Genomic DNA, 27,757 nt, shown 5'->3' on the forward strand with positions numbered 1-27,757 from the left:
TAGCTTGTTTATATTATGCTAACATAGCTGTGTCGCTAGTGGTCACGTAGCACATCATTATATACCAGCTAGCCAAACTTCAGTAACCCTACAAACGTCACTGCTGTTTAGTTTTCTGTCTTCATTTATGTTGGAAGTGATAACAGAGCTGTACATTTTAATTTGTTTCCAAAACCCCGCAGTCAGGACATGCTATATTGTATTTAGATAGAAGCTAGCGAGCTAACTTCCTGCTAACTTCTAACTCCGTTAAATGTCATAAATTCTGTTTTCATGGATGCTTGGATGTTAAACTCAATTGTTACACCTGGGAGAGCAGCAATGCTGATCATTTTATTAAAGATGAAAGACTTTAGACAATTTTTCAACTCTTAGTAATGCCATAGTGATTGTTTGATATATGAACCTGCAGCGGAGTTTAGGCCCAGACACGGCTAGTGACGTCAGACTTAACGACAGGATAGAGACTGAAAATGTGATGTCATTCAGGGGTAAAACCACAAAGGATTCTGGGAACGAGTTGCAAACGGTACTAGCGCACGCAGGCTTTCAAATGAAAACAGTCACACAGCGATAAAAAGAAACACAAAAAATGGCAAGAAGCTGTTGTATTAATATTAACTGCAGTAGCCGGTTGCATGACAGCCACAGGAAGCCTACGGGTAAAGAGATCGGCTGTTATCGGATTACGTCGTGGAGGAGAAATCGTTTAAGCCATGTTTACGAAGTAACAAAGAGCCGACGGATGACCTGGATTGCAGCCATTCCAAGACCAAATATAACGTTCCAGAACACTCCAGCTTACATATTAGTCTGCTCCAAGCATTTCCACAAAGTCTTCTTTTGTAGTTACAAACAAAGGCTGAAACAGGAAGTTCCGGTTCAGAGGAAGGTCGCGCGCTGGACGGATCAATCGGTGGCCGCGTTACAGGACGCACTCGATGACGCAGACTGGGGCATGTTCAGAAACAGTTCAGATGATGATGTCAACGTGTTTACGGAAGCGGTTGTGGGATTCATCGGGAAACTAGCGGATGATACCGTGGAGACAAAGACTATCACAATGTTTCCCAACCAGAAGCCGTGGGTGGATAAAACCATCCGCGACGCTCTGAGATCCCGCACCGCTGCCTACAACACGGGACTCATGACGGGGGACATGGACCCGTACAAAGCCGCGTCATATAACGTGCGGAGGGCGGTGAAAGAGGCGAAGCAGCGCTACGGGAGGAAACTAGAGTCACAACTCCAACAGAGTGACTCTAGGAGCCTGTGGCGGGGACTAAGGACAATAACGGACTATAAAGCACCAACAACCGGTATGACGAACGCGGCCGTGACTCTGGCAGACGAGCTGAACACTTTCTATGCTCGCTTCGAGGCTGCAGCTAAGGACTCCAACAATGCTAGTGTTAGCGGCGCTAACGGCTGCAGACAGGAAGATACTGCCAGCACCGGAAACGTGCTCGTCATCTCCGAGCATGAAGTAAGGAGAGCCTTCAAGAGAGTGAACACCAGGAAAGCAGCAGGACCAGACGGCATCCCAGGTCGTATCCTAAGAGACTGCGCATACCAGCTAGCTCCTGTGTTCACTGAGATATTCAACATCTCTCTATCTCAGTCGGTGATCCCCACATGCTTCAAAGAGTCCATCATTGTTCCTGTCCCGAAGAAACCCCACCCTGCTTCTCTCAATGACTATCGCCCTGTAGCCCTCACCTCAGTAGTGATGAAGTGCTTTGAACGCCTGGTCAGAGACTTCATCATTTCTTCACTACCAGACACACTGGACCCACTACAGTTTGCTTACCGTCCGAATCGTTCCACAGACGATGCCATCTCTCATCTCCTCCACACATCACTCACTCACTTGGACACTAGAAGGGGGAATTATGTTAAAATGCTCTTCATAGACTACAGCTCTGCATTTAACACCATAATTCCCTCCACACTCACCACCAAGCTGGAGCATCTGGGACTCAGCTCATCTATGTGTCTGTGGATCTCCAACTTCCTAACTGGCAGACCACAGGCAGTAAGGATGGGCGGACATGTCTCAGCCTCCACCACTCTCAGCACTGGAGCCCCCCAGGGGTGTGTTCTGAGCCCCCTGCTGTACTCTTTGTACACATATGACTGTGTGGCCACTACCAGCTCCACCACCATCATCAAGTTTGCTGACGACACCGTCGTGGTGGGCCTGATCTCTGATAACAACGAGACGGCCTACCTGAAGGAGATTAGGAATCTGGAGAACTGGTGCCAGAGGAACAACCTCCTTCTAAACGTCAGTAAGACAAAGGAGCTGATAGTGGACTTCAGCACTAAGCAGGAGAGGAACTACCAGACCCCCGTCATCAACGAGTGCCCAGTGGAGAGAGTGGACAGCTTCAAATACCTCGGAGTTCACATCACGCAGGACCTGTCATGGTCCTGTCACATCAACACCGTGGTGAAAAAGGCCCGTCAGCGTCTCTACCACCTCAGACGCTTGAGAGACTTCCAACTGCCCTCCAAGGTGCTCAGGAACTTTTACTCCTGCACCATAGAGAGCATCCTGGCGGGAAACATCTTAACCTGGTTCGGGAACAGCACCATGCAGGACAGACGAGCTCTACAGAGGGTTGTGCGGTCAGCTGAGCGCACCATCCGCTCCGAGCTCCCTGACCTGCACTCAATCTCAGCAGGCGGTGCCGGACCAAGGCCAGGAAGATCGTGAAGGACCTCAGCCATCCCAACAACAGACTGTTCTCTCTGTTGAGGTCAGGAAAGCGATTCCGCTCCCTGAAGACCAACACAGAGAGACTGAGGAGGAGCTTCTTCCCGCAGGCGATACGGTCTCTCAATCACACCACCACACAGTACTGACCCACACATACAGTTCTTACACACACTGGACATTCTGGACATTGTTTCACTTCATTACTTAAATCACGCTGCTGTTATTGTGTATATGCTGCTGTTATTGTGTATATATTTATTTATATTTCTTCATACATTCTTATATAGTTCTATATTGTGTATTTTGTTGTACAGTTATTTTATTTTCAACTTTAATTTATATATTTTATCTTATTCTTCCCAGTTAAATTTACCCTTCATTCTAATTTGTGTTGTACAGTTATTTCATTTTTAACCTTAATTTATATTTTATTCCTTCCTAGTTAAATTTACCCTTTTTAATTTTTCATATTTATTTCCTATCTTATTCATAGCCTTTTCCTTTTTTGTTTTCTTTAGGTCACGAGCAGTTGTCCAAGCATTTCACTACATATCGTACTGTGTATGACTGTGTACGTGACAAATAAAATTTGAATTTGAATTTATTACGTAATTTATCATAACATAATTATTGATGTAGGTTACAAATAAGTCTTATATTGATTTGAATTGAATTCGGTGCGCTACGCTGCTTTGTTCACTGCGGCTTTGCGGGCTAATGTTTGTTGTGTTTTGTAGGAAAACCAGCCTACAAAATGCTGGAATGTGATCCAGACTGGGCACCCTCTATCAACCTGGGTCATACCGAGTGTAAAGCTGCCACCACAGCGAGATTTGATCGGTTCTACTTCACTAAGCCAGCAGTCCTGGCCTCTCTACCACACCCTCTCTGGTTCTCTTTGTAACATTAGCTCATAAAATATGGTTGGATAATGCAATATAATGTTCCACTGCATAAATAAATTGTATACAAAGGTCTAAACTCTGAAATGGCCAACCGATGTGTAAAACGAAACTCCATGAACCACTCTTTCACAGTCTGAGTGCAATGAATAATAGCATTGTCACCCTGGAACATACCCATGCTGACGAAAAAAGATCAGTAAATTCAGGTTGACTCTTCTTCCTTTTAGAAAGAAGAAGCGTTCTCCTGGAAGCCCTACCAAACAGGACATACTTGTTCAGCCTTTTTCTAACTGTAGGGTCATAACCCTAACATTTAATTTCTCTGAGCATTGCACGGGTTGGTGTGAATTTGCTGGGAGTCCACAGATGGGAAGGCTGACTGCAGTCTTGAATGCTTTTCACTTGTGAATAAACTTTTTCACTGTAGAATGATGGATTTCAGATTGTTTAGAAATGGCTTTGTAACCCTTCCCAGATTTACAGGCAGCAGTAACTGTTTCTGTAAGATCATTGCAGACGTCTTTCCTCTTTGGCGTTGTGCTGACACAACTGAATGCTTCACACCAGCAAAATGACAAAACGTCTGCTTTTGTCGATGAGCTCACATTTGCCAACCATTTAATCAAGTTAATGAGATGCTTTTGATTTGCAGCAGCTGACTTCTCTTTACTCTTTTAATTAAGAATTCTTATTTCCAGTGGAAGCAATTTGCATTTTGGCTTAATGTTCACTAAATTCACAGTGTCATACATCATATACTATAGCTCATCTGGTAAAGGACCAATGACTTTTTATTATGTCATAATACATAAACCCTCAAAAGTAAAGAGGGTGTACCTTTGACTGACTACATATCTTTATTTCTCATTATTTAGTATGATGTGGTTCTTTGTTGGGTTTTTAAGTCTTGATTTAAAAAAAAAACAGGCAGTATCTGGTGTAAAAACAGAACAAAGGTAGGAAAATATAGCATATCAAATTTTAGCAGATCTGCAGGGAAGAATTTGTAGGTCTGAGAGTAAACAGTAGTTTGATGATTTTGTATTTCAAATGTCTTTCAAGAGTCTCCTGTTCATGAAAACCCCTGTTCTTTTTTTGGGGATCAAAGTTTTGCTGCTGTTACTGAATAAATTTGGTGATTTTTCTTCAGGTAGGATTTTAGCCTGAAGCTTGATGTGTTAGATAGAATACTTAATTTAACACTTGCACACTTTACACTGCGTATTGCACATATGTAGGGAGTTTGATTAAATCTCAGTTTTTGCCGTCACACATTGCTTTCCATTTGTATAAACAGCAAAGTTCACTAAAGCTGCATGTTCACAATTATGATATTAGCTGTCATGTTGCTAGCCTATGCTGCATGAGTGAATAAGAAGAGACATTAACATTAATAATGATGAAATAAATAAACACACAAATCAAAAAGCACATTTAAGTTGTAAATATACATTTATTTCACTATTAAAATATCCACTTCCAAAATAGAATGGTAATAGCACAAACTTCCAGGAAGGCCCTACAAATTATTGGCATAAGGCTTGTTTTCCTACAGTAATTACAATCTTTCTGGCATCTCTTTTCTGGCATCTGCAGTGCTTCAGAAATGTACACTGGTCTAAAGGAGGCTTTTGAGAATAAATACCCGTTTGCTAGTTGTTCTCCTACACAGGGCTTGACCCCCAGGCTGACACTATAGTCTTGTCTGTTGGCAGGTTTTCCTCTTTCTTGGCTTTAGGATAATTTCTTCCTTGGCGTTGTGCGTTTGCCACTGTGACATTGCCCACAGGACGACCGAACATTACTGTGCGTTTTAAGCATTAGCACTCTACACAATGAGAATTGAAGAAATAAAATTTAAAAAAAGAATGAAAAATACACACAAGGGGATTTCATTTCATTTTTAAAAGAAGCAATATATTTGTCTATTGCGGTGTTATGAGGGCATCAAGAGGAAAGAGGCTTTTTGGTTATAAATATAAATTTAGGAATCAGTAAAGACTCATTTTGCATAAGCTCTCAGGCTCAAAAAACTCACACATCTTGGGATGACACAGACATGAAAGACTTGCAGAGCTGGATGTAAAAGCAGAGAAATAAATCACTGCTATGGTGTTCAATTTAGCCGACCCTAGCAGCTTTGTGCTGTCGTGCCCTTTGTTGCTGCATGCTGTTCTACAATTCAGATTGATAAGCAGGTCAGAGTTATGGGCATCATGTCTGCAGAGACTGCGCCAGTGATGTGTGTGTATTTGTGCCAGAGGGTGATTTTTCTGAGTCAATAGGATGTGATGGAGGAGGCTGCATCGTCACACTAAGCCGCTGTGATGCAGAGGCTGGCAGTCTGTCAGAGATTACAGACAGACCAGGAGCAGCACGGTCCTGTGTGCCAGGTCTTGTATGTGCACCTCATGCTCCTCACATTTCCTCCCTTTGCCATGCTGAAACTAGCTTGTCCTTTCTGCTTCCTGCTAAAGGAAGAGCACCATTTCGATAGTAATTCATCTTCATTTTTCACCCTTGTGGCTTTCTGAGGGTAAAATAAAAAGAGACCTGCACATTCTTGTGTAATGCTTCTAAAAAACAGCAAGAGCAAATGTAGAAGCCTTGTAAATATGTTGCAACCACTGTTAAATGTTTGTCCTTTAAAATCAATTATGCTTGCTTGTTCTGCATATAGAAACAGAGATCCAAATCCTTCTAGTGCTCCATTTCACAGTTAGACTGTCGAGCACGGAAAGCCATGGGCCACAGAAATTTAACATCCTTCTGAAACTGGATTGAGAGAGATATGTGTGCTTCGCGGCTTACTACAAGAGGGGTATTTCTGGGTGTCAGGCTGAAGGGGAGGGGAAGGGAAAGGGCAAGAGGGCAGAAAAGGTCACAACAGGGGGAGGGGTTACTACTTGAAGGAAGCACGGACGGTGCGACCCTTGAGTGGCTGGGGTGGGCGGTAGTTGTCCACCATGCAGTCCTGAGCCGCCCCATCGGCGGAGAAGAGCAGGGTGCGGAATTTGGCCATCTGTGAAAAAGGAGACGACGGTCGTAGCGTTAATCATTCCTGCAGTGACTGTCACTCACAAAACACTGGCTTCCCCCTGCTCAGTCACTGAGAGCTTTTCACTGGGGAACTGAGCTTAGCAGTTATGTTATTGTTGACATTTCTTATATGCTTATTTACTTCCTTGCTCCTAGTTACATGACATGAGAAACTTTATAGCATTCCCATGTTTGAAAGTATAAATGTGATGCTACAGCCAGCTGTTGTCAGCTTGGCTTAGCATAGAGCAGAAGCCTGAGGTAACACATACAACACAAATTCCCCATTTGAGCACATGAGATGCTTAAAAATTAAAATGTTTGGTGGGTTTTTCATAAAAGAGGGGTCAATGCTACAGCATCTTGTCTTTGTACTAAGCATATATTAGCTGCTACCTGGTCAAGTCAAGCCAGCAAAAACAAAGAAAGAGCAGTTTTCAGTAATGTCTTTCAAAATAAATATTGACTACCAGAATAAAATATAAATTATGCATGAATATAAATACATCTTTTGCACCCCTTGGTAAAAAGAAGTGATTTTGGCTATTGTGTAAAAGGTTGAATGGTCAGCTTGACTGGTGGAGCCTGGGCTTGCTTGTGCCATTTTCCCAAAGGGCCACATGAGAAACTGGGACAGTTGTGGACGGCTGCACAAATGAGCTTATAAAGTGATTAAACTAATACTGAGCAGAACTGAATTCAGCCTTTTGGTTCAACCCTTCACAACAGTCCCAGTTTCTCAAGTGGTCCCTTGGAAAAATCGATTGCCAATACTTGGTCTAAGCTAAGCTAAAAGCTACAGGCATTAGCTTTCATGCAGTACATATGTGAGAGGGGCATAATCAATCTCAGCTCTTGGCTAAAATATTTTGTATGAACATGAGACTAAAAAAAAAACCAAGTGAGTGGTTACGTCATAGTAACATATGATTGCTTTTGATTTATTAACATAGGATAATGAACACAGTGTGTTTCTTCACTACTAAGACAAACCATTTCATCTGGTGGGTGCACCCTCTTATAATTAGCTGATAAATAAGTTCTGTGTTATTATCTGCAGAACCAGCTATATATAACCCTTCATATGAAGGTTATATCCACACAACTCATATGTTTACCCCTGAGATACATTCTCACCACCGTGAAATAATCACGTGACCACGAAGACTTAACCTTCACATGGACTCAAGGCTCCATTCACTGGGACAAACCAGCCGGGGGGCTGTTAGTTTAGAGGAATGGGTGGTTAAGAGGCAAATACTCATTTCAGTGATAGCATCAGCTGTAATTTTACAAATAAGCATAAATCTAGGTAAGATGTGTTTAGGTAGCTGAAATTACAAACACAACACAGTAATAGTGTTTCACCTACAAAATGTGCTGCATTTGCGGGATGAATATTTCCTGTTGACTGCCCACATGGTGATAACGCTGTGGTAAAGCGCCTAGCATCTGTGTGAACTCTTGTTCTTACTCATTGCCCCAGTTGGCCAAGTGTCTGCTGTATTGCATTTCTGTCTGCTACAGAGGTTTCTTCTTCTTGTTTCACCCCACAGTTAATCTGAACAATTAAGCCCTTTATTTAGATTGTAGTACAAGAGAGGATTTGCAGACAGAGCTATTCTAGACCGTGGGCATAAAGCCAATCCTTCTGCTGTAGCTGAATGGGCTCTGTTTGCAGCAAACATACCTGTGCAGAGCTGGTGCTGATTGGTTCTTTGCAGACAATCCAGGTAACGCTCTCATACAGAGGGGGTGTGGTCAGAGAGCCATCATAAGTCCAGTAGTCTAGGCAACCAGGGAGCAAAGTAGAGGGGTCGAAATTTTCAAAAGAGGTCTGCTTGCCCTTTAAAAAACACAGGGAGAGAAGAACATTGTAAGAAAACTATCAGGAAACAAATCAAAAAAAAAAATCTCTTATTTTTACAGAAACACACTTTGGACTTGATGGTGTCAAAGGCATCAAGAAGCTTCTGGAGATTTGGATTTTCACCACCAATCTGAAAAAGAACAAATGATGCACTGCGGTTAAATGTTTATCATGTTTTATTGTAATACTGCATATAATGATACTTTAATCATTTCTGCTCACCTTCAGGAAAACTCCAACCACAGCGAGTCCATCGGGCTTGCTAGCAGCCTCGCTGAAACTTGTATATTTGGTGTTCCAATGCACCAGATGAAGCTAGAAATAAAATTATATTTACATTAAAAAAAAAATCCTTACAGGAAACTTTATTCCTAAACTGTAGATGAAACAATAGTTTAATTATTTCTATTTTTGATAACGTAAAGCAGATGTTGGGAAAATTAAGGCAATAATACTCCAGATGAGGTCCAGTGACCCCAAGAGGTCTGCAAGGAAAGTAGTAAACTAATAATAATCTTGCATTACATCATTAAAAAGTACATCTATACTATTTATTTCTGCGCCAACAAACACGGATACATACAAAAAACATCACGTCACTCTGCCATAAGGGGATTCACTTTTTTCAACAGCCTCCTTCCGCTGCATAGCTTGGTTAATTAGCCAGCTAGCTAGCTAGTGTCCATGGATACTATTTGACCAAACCACCTAAATCATGGATTAACAGGCCTGGAGTCTCTAAATGCCCCCCCCCCCCGCACGCAATTAAAGTTCTGTTTAGGGAGTGCAATCATATGCTTCTTTGAGGTTAAGCAATGGCTGGGTGAGCAAACAGTAGATAAGGAAAAGGCAACTATTTGTGGCAAAACACATCAAATTGCAACCACACATGCTGCCAAACATGATGGGAAAAGAGGCCAGCTCCCTAATTGCTCATATTTTCCTCCCAGGCGGCCTTTCTTCTTCGATCCTTTTTAATTCAACCAATGAGATTTCTGTTTTAGACAAATTTTAATGGCCTCTAATTTGTCCCCCCCCCCAGCCCCAATCTCTTTGTTGCTGTACATCAACATTAATCAGCTATCTCGGTATTATCATAATGATCCAGAGATTCCCTACCTCGGCGGGATATTTGGTCCCAGCCACAGTATGTTCAGATCCCTTGCTATCAGAAGCTCCCCAGTGGAAATGAAACTGCTTGAGTCTGTATAACCCTGAGATTGGTCCATCCGTTAAACCTGCAGAAAGAGAGAAAAATGGCAGAATGTGGATAAAAGTGCTTCACTGTTCAGCACTGACATAAAAAGATCTGACCTGCAGGAAAAACACTTCAAAAGCGCTGTATTTGCGAACAAAAGGAAATGGAATAAGATGTGATACACACATGTAGACACTGTGACTGTGACACACTTCCATGGAAGCAGTCTCAGTTCCTGTTGTGTAAACCCAGCTAGAGATATTCAGTTCAAAGTAATGTCCAGGTATTGTAAACACCAGACCTCTTTCCACTGTTGTGTAATGTATCTATTTAAAGAATACAAAGTAGTTCAAACAGCAGCAATTAATCCTGTATATTGTTCTATTTCTGGTGCAACATCATATGGAGCCTCCCAAAACAGGATATTTATTTGGCAGCTATTGGTCTTGAATGATAAAAAAGTAATCTGTGTCTACATGAAAAATGAAGAATTAGTGGAGTATAACATGAATGTGTTACACAGACACCTTTCTTAGAAGCGCCGGGCCTAAAACAGGTACTGTAAGATTCTAAGAAAACATAAGAAACCACTTTGTGTGAGCAGTAGAGATTTTATCCCTGTGATTAAGTTGATTATGCAACCATAGTCTCGATTATCCCCTATCAGAGCTACTAAAGAAAAACAAAAGAAAACACTCATCACTCTGAAATCCTAAGGAATCCTAAACAAAAGTGGAGGACATGTCCTTTTTTATGTTTTGTTTATCTTTTAAAAGTTTTAATATGACCAGAATGGAAACACACATAAAATAAATAAACAAACAAATAATGTTTTACTGAAAGAGAAAGATATTAGCATTAATTTCATAGTAACTGTTTCTGTGCACACATGGGGACATTAATAATTAACAAAGCTCATGTATGAGTAACCTTCCCTTTTTTTGTGCTTTTGACCTCACTGTTAGCAGAGCTGGCGTGGGAAAGGTTTACCAAGGGTTAGATTACCAATTCAATCGCGCTTTGTGCTTGCCTTTTCAACGAGACCTCTGCACCTTAAGCAAATGTATTCATTGTAAAAACGACATATTTCATTTTTCAAAAACAACATAAAATCTGTGCCATCGCTAATGGCGTGGTGTTAAGGAATCTGGGGCGCATCTATATTATAAGCACAGTATTAATGTCTTTCTAGTCTAAAGCTTGAGTCTGTGGCAGCTGTGCAGATGACTGCATTGTATAAATCATCCTCAGGAGCCGGATTTTTATTGTCCGCAAACCTGGATCCAAGAATCTTATACCTTCTCGGTTACTGTGAGTAATATGAATGTAAGAGAATGTGTTTCTCCGAGAAATCTCAATCAGTACCTGGACGGTTGTAAATTTATTAGTGCGGGTAGTTTTAACACTCACTTGAGCTGTCGGTGTCGTCCGCGAAGGTCACTTGGACGGAGTGCCCGTTGTTGAGAATATCGAGGCAGGTGGACGGGTCGTACTTCAGGGTGAGCGGCTTCAGCCCCGCGTCATATGATGCTTGGCCCGGTACGATGTCAATAGGAGACTGACGGACTCCATCGGCAATAGGGAAATTTTCAACCCATTTCTGAGGTCCTGGAAATTACATAATAATAATAACATTGTATTTAATATCAATCTATAAATATATTCTTTTAAAATTTAAAAATCTCCGCAGTGATCCGTGAATGCACTGTCCTTCGTTCATTTAGCAGCCCGCTTGCTGGTAGGACTGGTAATATATATATATATATATATATATATATATATATATATATATATATATATATATATATATATATATAGTGCAATCAGCGGCTCACCATTGTTTGGTTTGTATCCCCAAGACATGGTGACAGTTTGGATGTATGAGCGAGCAGGCAGAGCTGTAATCCCCTAAAGCTAAAGCGACTCGTTCCCCAGTGCAGAGCAGCTAGTGTCCTCCACCTGACAGCTGCAGAGCTTATATAGGGTCCCAGTGTGCGGCGTGTCCGTCCGGCAGCCCGGGAGGAGTTTAGATGCACCGCAACGCTGCAACACGTCGGATCAATGGATCTCTCTCTCTCTCTCTCTCTCTCTCTGTCTTTCTCTCTCTCACTGAATCTGCGGTGGTTTAAACGTTTCATCGGCCAGCAGCTATGAAGCTTTAATAGCCTATCTCTCGAGCGCGACGAGCGCGTGCTCACCTTTCATCTAACGGATTTTACGCGTCTGTCATGTGAGGAAGTGAAGAAGACACGTAGCCCAGTGACACATTCAGACGGACAGTGGACTACAGTCATGACAGTGGAGATATTGCGGCAGTAACGCGCAAACAATCACCAGATATCGATAGAGAGGTAGATGGATTTCGAATAATTACACAAAAAGTTGTCGCAAACACCAGTTAGTACAAATGTCTGCAAACGCACAAAGCAATCGTTAAATCGCGTGTGAAATGGGGGTGGGGGTCTGGAATATGAACTTTAGAGCTTGTCTGGTAAGATTTTCATAAAAAACAAAGTAAAAACTAATAGGTCAATTTGCTGCATGATTTGCATGATGGCTGTCAGTGATGATGGGGGGGGGGTTACGTCTTCCTTCATAATCTTCAATAAACGCTTGCTTTCCCGTTGCAACTCAGAGTACAATGACATAATAAGGTTTTTCAGAAAAAAAAAAACCCAACAACAAAAAAACAAAAAACATGCAGGTAATGATAAGCGCTGCGATGGTATTATGGTGCCACCTGCTGTTGCTTCCCAGGCAGCACAGCAACGTGTTACCGGTACAGGGACCTGATCCGTGAAGCTTTAAAACGAACTGATGAGTTTGCTCAGTGGTTGGGGCGACTGGCTTAACCTCTGCTTCACTGATTATCTCGCTCCTTCTGCCTCAGGAGCAAGAAATGATAGGACATATATCTGATATGCACAGTTCATCAAGGCGCAAAACAGGGACTAAAGGCCAGTTTGCTCTATTATTATTTCAGACTATAATACATATAAATATTTAGCCTACAAATCAAAGTCAAATGAGACAGTATTCACCGATAATGAACAGGTGCGTATGAACTGGTCCAAAGGAAAAAACGAAAACGCGACTGTGCAAGAGGACATAATAATAGACTGCACAAACCAAAATAAAAAATGGTCACTGCACAAGAGACGTGAAGAAGGGCGTGCAGGCGGGATGAAGCGGTTGGAGACGAGGGTCAGGGGTGATTTGTGACAGCAGTATAGCACCAAGAGTGAAGGGAAGATTTACAAGATGGTAGTGAGACCTGCTATGATGTATGGTTTGGAGATGGCGGGACTAACAAAAAGACAGGAGGCGGAAATTGAGATGTTAAAAGTTTCATTGGGAATGACCAGAATGGGAAATGAGTACATCAGAGGGACAGATTAGGTAAAAAAAAAAAGCAAGGCTGGGATGTTTTTTGTTTTTTTTTAAATCAGAATACGGATATATTGAAAGATGGAGCTACCAGCAGGAGGAAAAGAGGAAGATCTTAGAGAAGACATGTAGAACATGCAGTGGGTTGGTGTGACGGGGGATGCCGATATTCTGCTGTGGAGTTCCTAAAAGCGAGCAAAAAAGAAGAAATGCATCTCAGGCAAAAACAAGTTATGGTGGTGTGAGTATAAATATATAAGTTTAGTTTCTGTGAATTAGTTATCTAATTCACAGTACAATATAAAGAAATTAAATAATCGTTTATCTCATTTGTCCTAGAAAGAAAGTCAGCTACTCTCTCGAAACAGGTGACAGGGGCGTTAACGTTACGTTTCTGTCGCAGTCAAATGACGTCACCAAGAAGGCACGGTGGTGTTTTCAAGTAGCACGAGGATTTTAACGCCACTCTTCGAAGAAGTTCGGTAAGTGGCGTATAAACATCTTACAGCCGTACACTTACGAACTGTTATACCAACATAAATAACCTCAAATAAGTCGCTTAGTTTCATCGTCGTTATGTGTACTATAACACAGGCTAACATGTGAGGCACTCAGCTAACTAGCTGGTTACCGCACTGGATTTCAGTTTGCCTGAAATATTATTACATGTCGTTAAAGACCGTAATACATATTATTATTATTGTTATTATTATATTTCTGATGGTATTCTACTTGGCTGTTTGTCTTAACTCTTTTCTATGCACTGCTGTATGTGTATCAGGTTTTTACAATGTCTCCCTCTCACGTTGTCTATTTGCTGTCCTTCCGTGTAAATGCAACACACTGATGATAAATTTTAGTCTTTAAGCTTTACCGTTTCTTTGGAAATTCCTATAACGTTACCACAGGTCACAGACTAGTGCACTCCCAGTGCCAGTCCCGAGCCCAGCTAAATGGAAGCGTTTTTATGTTCCTGAGCAAGATCTTTGTTTTTTCCCTGGCTGGTCTCAAACGTGCTAGACTGGTGTCAAGCCAGCCTCCAATTCGAGACTTGCAGTCAAGCCAGCCTCCAGTTTGTTTTACGTTCCCTGTGTATTCAAAGTATTACGGAAATGGATGTGGAAACCGGATTTCAAAATAAAAGCCAACTTCGAGTGAATTAACAGATATGTTAAGAACATAATAACATATAATTTAGGCTTTTTTTTTTTACAAACTCTAATGTTAGATCTATATGACACAGCCTTGTACCCTAATTGTGCCCTGTCACTATCAAGGCCATCTTATTTTTGATTTCAAAGTAAAAGCCCTGTGAATCTTCATTTTTGAACTACTCTTTCAATGACTTAATAATGCTCTTAAAAGCAAAAGTCGTATTTCCAAATACTATTTGAACTTTATATCAACACTTTCCAACCACAGTCTTTTTACAGTGATACCATATCAATATCAAGTCAGTCTGATTTTGCCTTTCATAGTAATGGCCCTTTGAAATTGTCCATAATTGACTTAATCTTCTAACGATTCAAAATGCTCTAAAATGAAAAATTCTTGTTTCCACAGGGTAATTCCACCTTAGATCAACAGTATACAGCCCCACAGTGATACCATATCAATATCAAGTCATTCTGATTATGCCTTCCAAAATAAAAGCCTTTTTAAATTGTCCATAATTGACCTAACTTTCAGTGATTTCAAAATGTTTTAAAATGGAAATTTCCTGTTTCCACAGGGTAATTCCACTCCAGATCAACAGTATACAACCTCACGATGTTACCATATCAATATCAAGACATTCTGATATTGCTTTAAAAAATAAAAGCATTTTCAAACTGCCCATATCTGAGTTGCTCCTGGAACAATTTCAAAATGCTCTAAAATGGCACATTCCTGTTTCCACAGGGTAATTCCACTCCAGATCAACAGTATACAGCCCCACAGTGATACCATATCAATATCAAGTCATTCTGATTTTGCTCTCAAAAATAAAAGCCTTTTCAAATTGTCCATAATTGACCTAACTTTCAGTGATTTCAAAATGCTCTAAAAAGGAAAATTCCTGTTTCCACAGGGTAATTCCACCTTAGATCAACAGTATACAGCCCCACAGTGATACCATATCAATATCAAGTCATTCTGATTATGCCTTCCAAAATAAAAGCCTTTTCAAATTGTCCACAATTGACCTAACTTTCAGTGATTTCAAAATGCTCTAAAATGGAAATTTCCTGTTTCCACAGGGTAATTCCACCTTAGATCAACAGTATACAGCCCCACAGTGATACCATATCAATATCAAGTCATTCTGATTATGCCTTCCAAAATAAATGCCCTTTCAAATTGAGCATATATACGACCTACTTTTTTAACGATTTCAAAATGTTCTTAAAAAGAATTTTGCTGTTTCCACAGGATAATTTCACTTTAGGTCAACAGTATACAACCTCACGATGTTACCATATCAATATCAAGTCATTCTGATTATGCCTTCCAAAATAAAAGACTTTTCAAATTGCCAAGATACGACCTACTCTTTTAAAGATTTCAAAATGCTCTAAAAGTGAAAATTGCTGTTTCCACAGGATAATTTCACTTTAGGTCAACAGTATACAACCTCACGATGTTACCACATCAATATCAAGTCATTCTGATTTTGCTTTCAAAAATAAAAGCATTTTCAAAATGCCCATATCTGACTTGATCCTGGAACAATTTCAAAATGCTCTAAAATGGAAAATTCCTGTTTCCACAGGGTAATTCCACCTTAGATCAACAGTATACAGCCCCACAGTGATACCATATCAATATCAAGTCATTCTGATTATGCCTTCCAAAATAAAAGACATTTTAAATTGTCCATAATTGACCTAACTTTCAGTGATTTCAAAATGCTCTAAAATGGAAATTTCCTGTTTCCACAGGGTAATTCCACTTTAGATCAACAGTATACAGCCCCACAGTGATACCATATTAATATCAAGTCATTCTGATTTTGCCTTCCAAAGTAAAAGCCTTTTCAAATTGTCCACAATTGACCTAACTTTCAGTGATTTCAAAATGCTCTAAAATGGAAATTTCCTGTTTCCACAGGATAATTCCACTCCAGATCAACAGTATACAGCCCCACAGTGATACCATATTAATATCAAGTCATTCTGATTATGCCTTCCAAAATAAAAGACTTTTCAAATTGCCAAGATACGACCTACTCTTTTAAAGATTTCAAAATGCTCTAAAAGTGAAAATTGCTGTTTCCACAGGATAATTTCACTTTAGGTCAACAGTATACAACCTCACGATGTTACCATATCAATTTCAAGTCATTCTGATTATGCCTTCCAAAATAATGGCCTGTTGAAAATGCCCATAATTTACCTAACTTTCAGTGATTTCAGAATGCTCTAAAAAGGAAGATTTCAGTTTCCACAGGGTAATTCCACTTTAGATCAACAGTATACAACCTCACGATGTTACCATGTCAATTTCAAGTCAGTCTGATTTTGCTTTTCAAAATAAAAGCTTTTTCAATTTGCCCATATATGACTTACTCTTGGAGCGAATTCAAAATGCTCTAAGATGGAAAATTGCTGTTTCCACAGCATAATTCCACTTTAGATCAATAGTATCCAACCCCACAGTGATACCATATCAATATCAAATCAGTCTGATGTTGCCTTCCAAAATAAAAGACTTTTCAAATTGCCGATATACGACCTACTCTTTTAAAGAATTCAGAACGCTCTAAAAATGAAACTTGCTCTTTCCACAGGATGAATCCATGTTAGATCAAAAGTGTACATCCACACCATGGTACTACTTCAATTTCAAGTCATTCTGATTTTGCCTTCCAAAATAATGGCCTGTTGAAAATGCCAATAACTTACCTAACTTTCAGTGATTTCGGAATGCTCTAAAAAGGAAATTTTCTGTTTCCACAGAATAATTTCACTTTAAATCAACAGTATACAACCCCACAGAGATACGATGTTAAGATCAAGTCACTCTGATTTTGCCTTCCAAAATAAAAGTATTTTCAAATTGCCCGTAGACGACCTACTCGTTTAACGATTTCAAAATGCTCTTAAATTGAAAGATGCTGTTTCCACAGGATAATTCCACTTTAGATCAACAGTATCCAACCCGACAGTAAAACCATGTAAATTTCATGTTGGTCTGATTTCGCCTTTCAAATTAATGGCCCGTCGAATTTGTCCATATGTGATATACTCTTTCAATTATTTCAGAATGTTTTAAAAATGAAAATTGCTGTTTCAACACATATTGGGTTTTCATTTTGAAAAGCAAAATCAGACTCAATTGATTATGACAGAATTGAATCATAAAGATGATGTAAAAGGAAGCTGAAATTGCCACTAGGTTGTAATTGATAGTACGTTTATATTTTAAGTCTGTGGAAAGATGTCATTCTAAATAAAGAAATTACAAAACAGCTTGCAAACCAACCATGACATCTTTCCACAGACTTAAAATATAAACGTACTATCAATTACAACCTAGTGGCAATTTCAGCTTCCTTTTACATCATCTTTATGATTCAATTCTGTCATAATCAATTGAGTCTGATTTTGCTTTTCAAAATGAAAACCCAATATGTGTTGAAACAGCAATTTTCATTTTTAAAACATTCTGAAATAATTGAAAGAGTATATCACATATGGACAAATTCGACGGGCCATTAATTTGAAAGGCGAAATCAGACCAACATGAAATTTACATGGTTTTACTGTCGGGTTGGATACTGTTGATCTAAAGTGGAATTATCCTGTGGAAACAGCATCTTTCAATTTAAGAGCATTTTGAAATCGTTAAACGAGTAGGTCGTCTACGGGCAATTTGAAAATACTTTTATTTTGGAAGGCAAAATCAGAGTGACTTGATCTTAACATCGTATCTCTGTGGGGTTGTATACTGTTGATTTAAAGTGAAATTATTCTGTGGAAACAGAAAATTTCCTTTTTAGAGCATTCCGAAATCACTGAAAGTTAGGTAAGTTATTGGCATTTTCAACAGGCCATTATTTTGGAAGGCAAAATCAGAATGACTTGAAATTGAAGTAGTACCATGGTGTGGATGTACACTTTTGATCTAACATGGATTCATCCTGTGGAAAGAGCAAGTTTCATTTTTAGAGCGTTCTGAATTCTTTAAAAGAGTAGGTCGTATATCGGCAATTTGAAAAGTCTTTTATTTTGGAAGGCAACATCAGACTGATTTGATATTGATATGGTAACATCGTGAGGTTGTATACTGTTGACCTAAAGTGAAATTATCCTGTGGAAACAGCAAAATTCTTTTTAAGAACATTTTGAAATCGTCAAAAAAGTAGGCCGTATATGCTCAATTTGAAAGGGCATTTATTTTGGAAGGCATAATCAGAATGACTTGATATTGATATGGTATCACTGTGGGGCTGTATACTGTTGATCTAAGGTGGAATTACCCTGTGGAAACAGGAAATTTCCATTTTAGAGCATTTTGAAATCACTGAAAGTTAGGTCAATTGTGGACAATTTGAAAAGGCTTTTACTTTGGAAGGCAAAATCAGAATGACTTGACATTGATATGGTATCACTGTGGGGCTGTATACTGTTGATCTAAGGTGGAATTACCCTGTGGAAACAGGAATTTTCCTTTTTAGAGCATTTTGAAATTGTTCCAGGAGCAACTCAGATATGGGCAGTTTGAAAATGCTTTTATTTTTGAAAGCAATATCAGAATGTCTTGATATTGATATGGTAACATCGTGAGGTTGTATACTGTTGATCTGGAGTGGAATTACCCTGTGGAAACAGGAAATTTCCATTTTAAAACATTTTGAAATCACTGAAAGTTAGGTCAATTATGGACAATTTTAAAAGGCTTTTATTTTGGAAGGCATAATCAGAATGACTTGATATTGATATGGTATCACTGTGGGGCTGTATACTGTTGATCTAAGGTGGAATTACCCTGTGGAAACAAGAATTTTTCATTTTAGAGCATTTTGAATCGTTAGAAGATTAAGTCAATTATGGACAATTTCAAAGGGCCATTACTATGAAAGGCAAAATCAGACTGACTTGATATTGATATGGTATCACTGTAAAAAGACTGTGGTTGGAAAGTGTTGATATAAAGTTCAAATAGTATTTGGAAATACGACTTTTGCTTTTAAGAGCATTATTAAGTCATTGAAAGAGTAGTTCAAAAATGAAGATTCACAGGGCTTTTACTTTGAAATCCAAAATAAGATGGCCTTGATAGTGACAGGGCACAATTAGGGTACAAGGCTGTGTCATATAGATCTAACATTAGAGTTTGTAAAAAAAAAAAAGCCTAAATTATATGTTATTATGTTCTTAACATATCTGTTAATTCACTCGAAGTTGGCTTTTATTTTGAAATCCGGTTTCCACATCCATTCCCGTAATACTTTGAATACACAGGGAACGTAAAACAAACTGGAGGCTGGCTTGACTGCAAGTCTCGAATTGGAGGCTGGCTTGACACAAGTCGTGCTAGTTTGTGCCCATGTACACAAGATAAAGATTTTGCAGTTCCATATTTCCACCAGAGACCCAGATAATAGGTTGATTAAAGTCATTCCGGCATCTGACTTGGATACCTCCTGGATGCCTCCTAGGCGAGATGTTTTGGACATGGGGGAGACCCAGGACTCACTGTGGAGGCTGTAGCTGTCACCTGGCTTGGGAGGGACTAGGTGTCCCCCTAGAATGAGCTGGAAGAGGTGGCTTGGGCTTCTCTGCTTAGATTGCTGCCCCCGTGACTCAAACTCAGATAAGCTGTATATCCAGAAGTGCAGGCAATAAAAAGGATGAGGTTGGAGCGACTGGGTAATGTAGTGGTTAGCTCTGTAGCCTCACAGCATAAAGCTGGTTCCCCTCTCCTTAGCATGTGCCTGCAGGTTTACTTCAGGTATTCTGGCTGCCTCCCAGAGTCTGAATATATGAAGAGATGGTTTGAGCAGGTGATACAAATGCTGAAATGCTACTGTGGGGGCCCATGCTCAAGTCGATACCACCGCCTTACTCTACTGTCCTGTCAAAAATGAAGGCTAAATATGCTACCAGAAAAGTAAAACAAAAAACAACAAATAAATAAAACACATATAATATCAGCAAAGGCCTTTAGCTACAGATATGCTTGTTTTTTTTCACCCAGCTCTTCAGCCACATTATGACTCCTTATCCACTTTGATTCCATTTTTCACCAGACCATGAAATCTGCATGTACAGACTCACCAGTTAAATTGGGTGAAATCATTGTCCCCAAATAAGGTTAAAATAAAAAAATGTAAATGACAAAGCAATATATTTTCCCCCCTGGAGGTTATACTTTTGCTGTTGTCTTTACCTTTTGCAGATTTCAGTTGTGCTGTGTTTATTGCTTATTATGCCTCTTGTAGAATCTGCAGTTGTGTGTGTCACCTTCACTGGGCGGGAAGAATTTGTGAATTTATGTAGTTTATAAATCAAACTCCAACATCAGCCCTCTGTGTACTGAGAGGGCTTTTTTTGTTTTTTGAGCAGGTTGTGCAGGAAAATGTTAATATAAAAAGTTATAACACTATAAAACTTGACTGAATTAGTGCGTTTTCATTTGACTTACAGCATTTTCTGATATCATCTACACCTTTTTGACCACTGTTTTAAGGCCCATGGCCATAACTGAGCTTTTTGGGGTAAAAAGAGGTGTTGATAATCAGGTGGCTTTCCAGGCACGTCTAGAATCAGGAGCAATCTATGAATCTGTGAGTGTGTGATCAGCGCAGAGACTGCCAGACAAACACAGGGAATCACTGGAGGAAGAACATGATAGAGAAAGTAAATAATTTCCACAAATGCATCCATGCTGATTGCCGTTCTTTCCACAGGTGAAATGGCAAAGAATAAACAAAAGGGGAAAAAACAGAAGAACGTCTTTCAAGTGGCAAACAAGCACTTGAAGAACAAGACCAAAGTGAAACCCGTCACAACAACACTCAAACATGTAAGATCTCTTTCATCTCTTACTCCCGGTTTTGTTTTTTTTTGGCTTATTGGGTTTTGTTTTTGTACATGTATTATGTATCCTCCCTTGTTCGTGGTGTTTGTTGCATCTGCTCTAACATGATTGCGGTATCACAGATCAATACAGTGAAAAAGGAGAAAGTGGAGCGTCTAAATCAAATCTTCACAGAAGTCCAGAGGGATGTTAAGAGCATTTCAAAGTCAGTCGCTCCTGAACCAAAGAAACAAATACAGGTAAAGGAGGAAATCACGGACTTTTAACATTCTTTTACCTGTGTTTTTAAAACAATTCTATTGCTATCAACATATATACTTTTAAATTTCTTAGGTTGTCAGAGAGCCACCAAAGGAATCTGTAAATATCGACAATGCCGCTCAACTCTTCTCTCAGCTATAATGGTATAAAAATAAGTGATTACCACGAACAAAGATGATGGACTGAATATGCTCTCACAGCATTTTGTCATTTCTCTTCGAAATGAGGACTACAGATGAGCTGCCAAGAACCTGCTGCATTGATATGGGAGTGAAATCTCATGTGCAACTCAAGGTTTTTGCATATTATGTGCACAAAGAAATCAAATCCAATTACAGAGTTGAACACTGTCAATTGTAACGTTCTTTCAGATTATGCACCTTTGTGTATTTTATTAATATCTTTTAGACTTATACACGTTATTGTCATTATTGATTCTCAGAAAATGCTTACGTTAGAGCAGATTCAAACTGTAATGTTATATATGGCACGAACAATAAGTTAAATGAAACAAAATAAAGTGTTGATATGTCAGATGACTCATCTTTTCATTAACCGATTCTCTTTAAAACTCTTTGTGTACCTTGTAGTCATTTTTCAATAAACTTTTCAAAAGAATTCTCCCAACTACACGAATTTCATCCTGCCCTCTTTGATTTTTGTTTTTCTTTGTAGTTCAAGGTTTCACCCCCCTTTGACATGTTTTGGTGTCTCATTTAGAACAAATGAAGACACAGAGGAGATCACTGTGACTTCTATTTGTGAAGATGGAAATGCTCGCCTCTGAGTTTCGGTACGAGTGGTTCTTATATAAAATGTGACCTGCCAAATTTAGTGCTCCAGTGCGAGTAAGGCCTATGCGTTTTTATTCGTTTAGAATGACCTAACAATAAGAATATTTGTGCTTTTGCTGCCCTTGAAAAACATTTTTATATCTTATATCGAATTAGATGAAAAACTGAAAAAACCAATTCGAAAGTTTTATTTTATCTCACGTTGGAAGGTGAGAGTGATGTACATTATCAAAACTTGCATTCCCTATAGTCCTTTAGTTTTAATTTTCAAACTTTTAAGAAATACAGTACTGTGGAAGAATCTGGAGACTTTTCTGATTATTTCTTGATGTTTTGGTTCTAGGCAGCCAGATTTTCTTGTAACTGTTTGTAAAATGGTCTTGAGCAGTACTCCAGGGTTTCTGAACGTCTTTCAGAGTTTTTGCTTTGGAGCTTGGACCTCACCATCATTGAAGCAGTCTGGGATCATCTTGACAGAACAGAACAAAAGGCAGCCAACATTCAAAGAATTTTGGATTGTCCTTCAAAAATCCCAAAGAACTATTCCTGAAGATTACTTCAAGAAATTACAGAAAAGCTTGCCTTAAAAGAGTTCAGGCTGTGTTGGAGAATAAAGGTTACCAAACCAAATATTAACTTTTAAGTTTGTTTGAACTACAAACTCAATTTCCTCCCTTATATACTGTATTCCCATGTGTGCTTGCAGGTATTTCAGTAACTTCTAACTCCTACCAGTACTTGATTAAATTTATATTAGCATGCCAACTTGTTGACTTCTATTGATTTGACTTTCATATGGACCAAACTATACTTATAAAAATGAACTGGTAGCATTACGTATGCTTTTGATATATTAAAACCATCCATCCATCCATCCATCCATCCAGTTATAGTGCCATTAGAATTTATAACCTAATATTACTGAGTGGAAATTATTGCTCAACTTCTGGAAACCCATAGTGGTTCTGATGCTGTGTTGGCACCAGCACCAGATATTGTTAGGTGGAAAAACATGAAATTGATTCTAGATTAGGAACTGGCAGAACATCGGTGGTAAAGAGGTATTACTGGCAACCTAGGTACACACCTGGAGAGAATCAGTTAGCTGCAATTGCAATCTCATTGCTACATGCCACTAAGGCAAACACACCGGTCCGTTACTTATTTTCCAAACGTTCTGCAGTGAAAGAATACAGTGATATTTTTGTCAAGTCGTATCAAGCTGGGTTTTGCTGTTTCTGTGGACTGCATTATGTTGTTTGGCGCCTGTGCGATTTCATCAGCTAATAATGTACAAACTCTATTTGTTGGCCTCACACCGTCATTTCTATCAGAAGGGCAGCTGAAAATGAATTATAGATTTTTTGCCTCCACCTGCAAGCAGAGAGCCGTTATCAGTATTCTGCTGCTGCATCCCGCTGTAGCAACTTGACATCAGAGGTCACGGGTGTACGAGCACCAAGCTGATTGCTTGTCTCGGTGGCAACCTCTGACTGAGTTAGTTGGTCAATAAATTTGGGGTGAGGTAAGAGCACAAGTGAGGCTGGTAAACAAATCTGCACTTGGCTGTGTTGACATAAATAACCTGGCAGATTAGATTTTCAAGGTGAAGATGACATGATAGAAATACTGGCCTGAGTGATGGCTTTCACTACCTATGATGAAGTTGGGTAGCTCCCAGCCATCTCAGCTGATGGCAGGAGATGGCTGCCCCTCCACGAGCCTGGTTCTGCCAAAGGTTTCTTCCTATTAAAAAGGAGTTTTTTCTTCCCACTGTCACCAAGTCCTTGCCCAAAGAAGGTTGTGTGATTGTTGTTTTGTCATTGTAATATTGTAGGGGCTTTATAAAGTGCCTTGAGTGCCTTGACTGCTTTTGTGATTTGATTTAAAAAACAAAATGAATAAAATAGAATTGAGTTGAAATGAATAGATAAGAGTGGAAGTATTTGGAAAAGGTTGCAATGAGATTTTTGGCCACATGGGGGCAACAGAAAGAAGCTCTAAATACTGACCTCACTTCTTGAGTTGATATGGCAAGGTTTTGAACAATGACTTGTTCTTGTTTTCACATGGAAATGACAATAACATTACAATTCACTGGTTTTAATTCTTGTTTTGGTCTCTACTGGGTAAAATATGTCTTTTTTAGCAACTTCAGTCTTCACTGTTTTCATAGCTAGTTGTTTGATATGATATAGGCCTCTGATCAATACAGCTACCTCCCTAAAAGCAAGACTGGTCACAGTGAACGAATTGGCACCATGATTGACCCCTTTCATATTATGCTAATTATTTTGATCCACTTTCTATCTAGAAGTATCGATTAAGGTCAGCTTTAAAGAATTATATTTGTAAAACTGAGTAGGAGCAGGAAGTCTTCTCCCTTTTTTCTTCAACTGAATTAAAGTGACAGCAAAATCTGGGGAAAAGCTTAACAAGTAGGACACATTTGCTCTGAAATCCATTCACTTGATGCCTTTTGGGGGAAAACATTTATTCCTAATACAGAGGCAAAGGTTTTCAGGTGGAAATGATTGGCGAGGGGAGCATAGCAGATGCAGTGTTAAAGTGTTAGCCTGCGAGCAGGTGCTTCCCACTGTGATCCAGATGGCTGCACCAGAGCACAGGCAGTGGGGTTTGCGCCGCTACACACCCTGGGGACAGAGATCATAGCAGCGCACACATACGTACACTCATTGGATTTTTTTTTTTAATTTATATGCACTGGTGGGGGGTAGCTGGATCTGTGGGTGAGAGGACCAGAGCTCTGTTTGTCATGGCACAGTGTGTTGTTAGTCACGTTTAGTGCTGCTAGTCATGCAAAAAGTCCTGCAGAGTTCTGCTCTTGCTTGAAAACTTATTCCTTTGATGTAACTTTAAAACTTTAAAACCATCTATTTATGTAAGACCTCGTCTCCGTCTGTCTCGGTGAACCCTGTGAAAGACAGTGCTAATGATGGTATGTGTTAAAGTTAAAATTAAACAAGCTTTTGCTTTTCTTGAGGTACTCCTATTGTGCCATTAAAGAAAGAGCACCCGGAGACGTTTGATTGAAGCTGATTAGTCAGTTGCTTAATTGAATGTAATCAAAAGGGACGTTTTAGACAACCACCAGAGTTGGAGATGTCCACAAGATGGTGCTCTGGATGGGCTTATCATTATGCACAGTGACAAGCGGGGAAGTGGATCTGTAGGTGTGTGTGTGTGTGTGTGAGAGAGAGGAGAGTCGGGGACACAGAGATCGAGAAAGAGAAAAAGAGAAGTGTTGGGCTCGCTGAATGCCAATAAGAAGCTGAAGGCCTATTTGCAGTATGTCATTCCCAGCACACAGCTGGGTTTTTCACTCTGACAGGACTAGCAGCAAAAGGTTACAGCACCTGGACTTCTCCCTGTGAGAGAAATAAGAATCATCGTGTTTGTCTGTTCAAGAGAGAGACAGACTCGGTGTGTGTGTCTGTGTTCTCTGCTTGTGTTTGCCTATGCAGATTTGCTTTTCACAGCCATTTTCGGATCGCAGCGGTTGCCACAACCCAGGCATCAGTCTTCCAAAGCCATGATGGCGGATACACTTTGCTTTTAATTTCTTTCTAATTCCACTTTTAAAAAGAATAAATGCATCAAGGATGTGCTGCACATTGTAAGCTCTGATGGCCATATGAAATATGCTTTTAAAATAATTGGACTGATTCGGTCTCTTTAAAGAGAACACAGCGAGCTATTTAAAGCAAAGCAATCAACTCTGAAATATGAAACAGGAACAATTATGTTACTCGAAAGGTCAAAATGCCAGTCAAATTAAAACATTAGTCACGATGAAATTATAAAAATATATATCTGACACGTCTATTAGGCCAATGTAATGAGCCACACTTTTTCTAAAATGTATATTTACCCAAGAAATTTCCATTAATGAAGAGCAGTTTGTCATTGACTACCCTTCAGAAACTAATCCCTTTACTCGGTTGTTTGAATCTCCCTTTAATGTCTTTAACGGCATTTTGCCAGCAAGTTCGACAGCCAAGATTCACATAATGATTAAAGTTTGCTATTCAGACCAGGGCAGAGCAATGTCTCTACTGTGTCCTCACAGTAACTAAATATTCCCATCATGCACTCGTGCTTGCAGACTTATCTCATGTGAATCTGTATATTTTGCCTCGTTTTTCAGTGTTGAAGTCAGGGATTTGGGGCTGCTGCTGTGCCCTCAGTGTGATTTGCTGTTTGATCGAGAGTCTGTGCCTCCAAAGGAAAGATTAAACCCATGCCGCAGATACACCACTACCATCACTGACAGATATGATAAAGATAGAGCCGGTACTGTGATTTCATTCATGTTGGATCTTTCATTAATCAATAAAGAGAAGAGAAGGAAAGATACGTTTGATTAATGGACAAATGCCTTTGCCGTGTTTTAACTTGAGTATCCGACTAACATTGTCTTGGGGATGCTGAATTTAGCTTGTATTCGATTTCTTCAAGGACCGAAGAAGGCTTTGCAAAAACTTCATGGAACAGTTGTGATTTAAATTCCTCGTGTTTTCCGTATCGCCTTGGGTATATTTGAAGTCTTTATTAAAAGGATTTCTCACTGTGTTAATCAAAGTATAAAGTATTAGCTGTGACTAAATTAATGGTCTTAATTTTCTTTTAGGAAAGTCCATTTAGCCTGCTGTTTTGTACCGCCTCCTTAAAACTTAGACACACAGAAATAAATTGGCATTCTGCAGTTCCTTCTGTAGAAATATATATAAAGAACAAAGCCTTTGCATCAAGGTCAGAGAAGAAAGGGAATTTTTAACATTATACAGATCCAAGCCCACTTCCTGACAGGTCATTGCCTTTATAAAACAAGAGAAAAAGTTCATAGATTGAAGATGTACTGTTTTATGTATGCTGATGATGATTTTGACTGGTTATATGTTAGCAATCTCTAGTGTTGATTGTTGTGCAGATTTGAAGAATCAATTTATGAAAATCATCCATCAATTTTCTCAGCTGCTTATTGATCTTAGGCTGTTAGGTTACCATGTACGGTTGATTTAGGATTAGCAATTAAGCTAATGAGCATGTATTTGGACTGTGGGGAAAAAGCTGGAACAACCCACGCATGCACAGGGAAAGCATGCAAACTCCATGTAGAGAGTCTGCAGCCACCGGATTAAAACCTTCTTGATGTTCCAGTTCTAACCCTTAAATCATTGAGCTAACGTCAATTAAATAATTCTCTTTAATTCCTGCCACACGGTTTAAACATTTAAATGGCTACATTTCAAGCAAATTATTATTTCTGATAGCCAATTCTGTCTGAATCTTTTCATGAAGCACATTGATGATTGTTGTACTACCTGGTCATTAACAGATCGAACAATAATCAATACAACAGAATCACTTTTGAAGACAGCCATATTTTGATTAAAAACACCTTTAGAGATCTGAGATTTGTAAACATGGTATTTTTGTTTTATATATAGGGTTGCCCTGCCAAAGGACTGTCAGTGGGATTGGTACTGGCACCATCACTAAAAGAAATTGTGACATTCGTCACAGGTGAAACTA

General features: G+C 39.4%; 2 protein-coding genes across 3 annotated transcripts; one reads left to right on the plus strand and one right to left on the minus strand.

The window, feature by feature from the left end:
* Nucleotides 1-5,060: 5,060 nt before the first annotated feature.
* On the minus strand, nucleotides 5,061-12,031 carry LOC309714210 (carbonic anhydrase 1-like). Its single transcript, XM_082546468.1, has 7 exons — nucleotides 11,570-12,031; nucleotides 11,145-11,342; nucleotides 9,656-9,774; nucleotides 8,759-8,851; nucleotides 8,604-8,666; nucleotides 8,357-8,512; nucleotides 5,061-6,649 (listed from the first exon to the last, which is right to left on the minus strand). The coding sequence occupies exons 1-7, from the start codon at nucleotides 11,595-11,597 to the stop codon at nucleotides 6,530-6,532; spliced, it is 777 nt and encodes a 258-aa protein (XP_082402594.1). The 5' UTR covers nucleotides 11,598-12,031; the 3' UTR covers nucleotides 5,061-6,529.
* An 877-nt stretch (nucleotides 12,032-12,908) lies between these two features.
* rbis (ribosomal biogenesis factor) lies at nucleotides 12,909-21,941 on the plus strand. Of its 2 annotated transcripts, none has more exons than XM_082546469.1 (5): nucleotides 12,909-13,362; nucleotides 13,461-13,603; nucleotides 21,016-21,131; nucleotides 21,269-21,385; nucleotides 21,480-21,941. In XM_082546469.1, exons 3-5 carry the CDS (start codon nucleotides 21,021-21,023, stop codon nucleotides 21,546-21,548), a joined length of 297 nt encoding a protein of 98 aa, XP_082402595.1. In that variant the 5' UTR covers nucleotides 12,909-13,362; nucleotides 13,461-13,603; nucleotides 21,016-21,020; the 3' UTR covers nucleotides 21,549-21,941. The 2 variants fall into 2 exon arrangements, with proteins under 2 accessions (XP_082402595.1, XP_082402596.1); XM_082546470.1 differs by having other exon boundaries at nucleotides 13,465-13,603.
* The last annotated feature ends 5,816 nt before the right edge of the window (nucleotides 21,942-27,757 follow it).

Source organism: Aulonocara stuartgranti, assembly GCF_965226115.1.
Source record: "Aulonocara stuartgranti genome assembly, chromosome: 9".
In the NCBI taxonomy this organism is placed as follows: domain Eukaryota; kingdom Metazoa; phylum Chordata; class Actinopteri; order Cichliformes; family Cichlidae; genus Aulonocara; species Aulonocara stuartgranti.

Bases quoted from the DNA above. Each gene is read 5' to 3' on its own strand.
- LOC309714210 (XM_082546468.1), bottom strand. From the start codon at position 11,597: ATGTCTTGGGGATACAAACCAAACAATG. The intron at 8,667-8,758 runs GTGAGCAGAAAT...GTTCTTTTTCAG, and splicing joins TGGTTGGAGTTTTCCTGAAG to ATTGGTGGTGAAAATCCAAA. The intron at 8,513-8,603 runs GTGTGTTTCTGT...TGTTTTTTAAAG, and splicing joins TTGACACCATCAAGTCCAAA to GGCAAGCAGACCTCTTTTGA.
- rbis (XM_082546469.1), top strand. From the start codon at position 21,021: ATGGCAAAGAATAAACAAAAGGGGAAAAAACAGAAGAACGTCTTTCAA. The intron at 21,132-21,268 runs GTAAGATCTCTT...GCGGTATCACAG, and splicing joins TCACAACAACACTCAAACAT to ATCAATACAGTGAAAAAGGA. The intron at 21,386-21,479 runs GTAAAGGAGGAA...TAAATTTCTTAG, and splicing joins AACCAAAGAAACAAATACAG to GTTGTCAGAGAGCCACCAAA.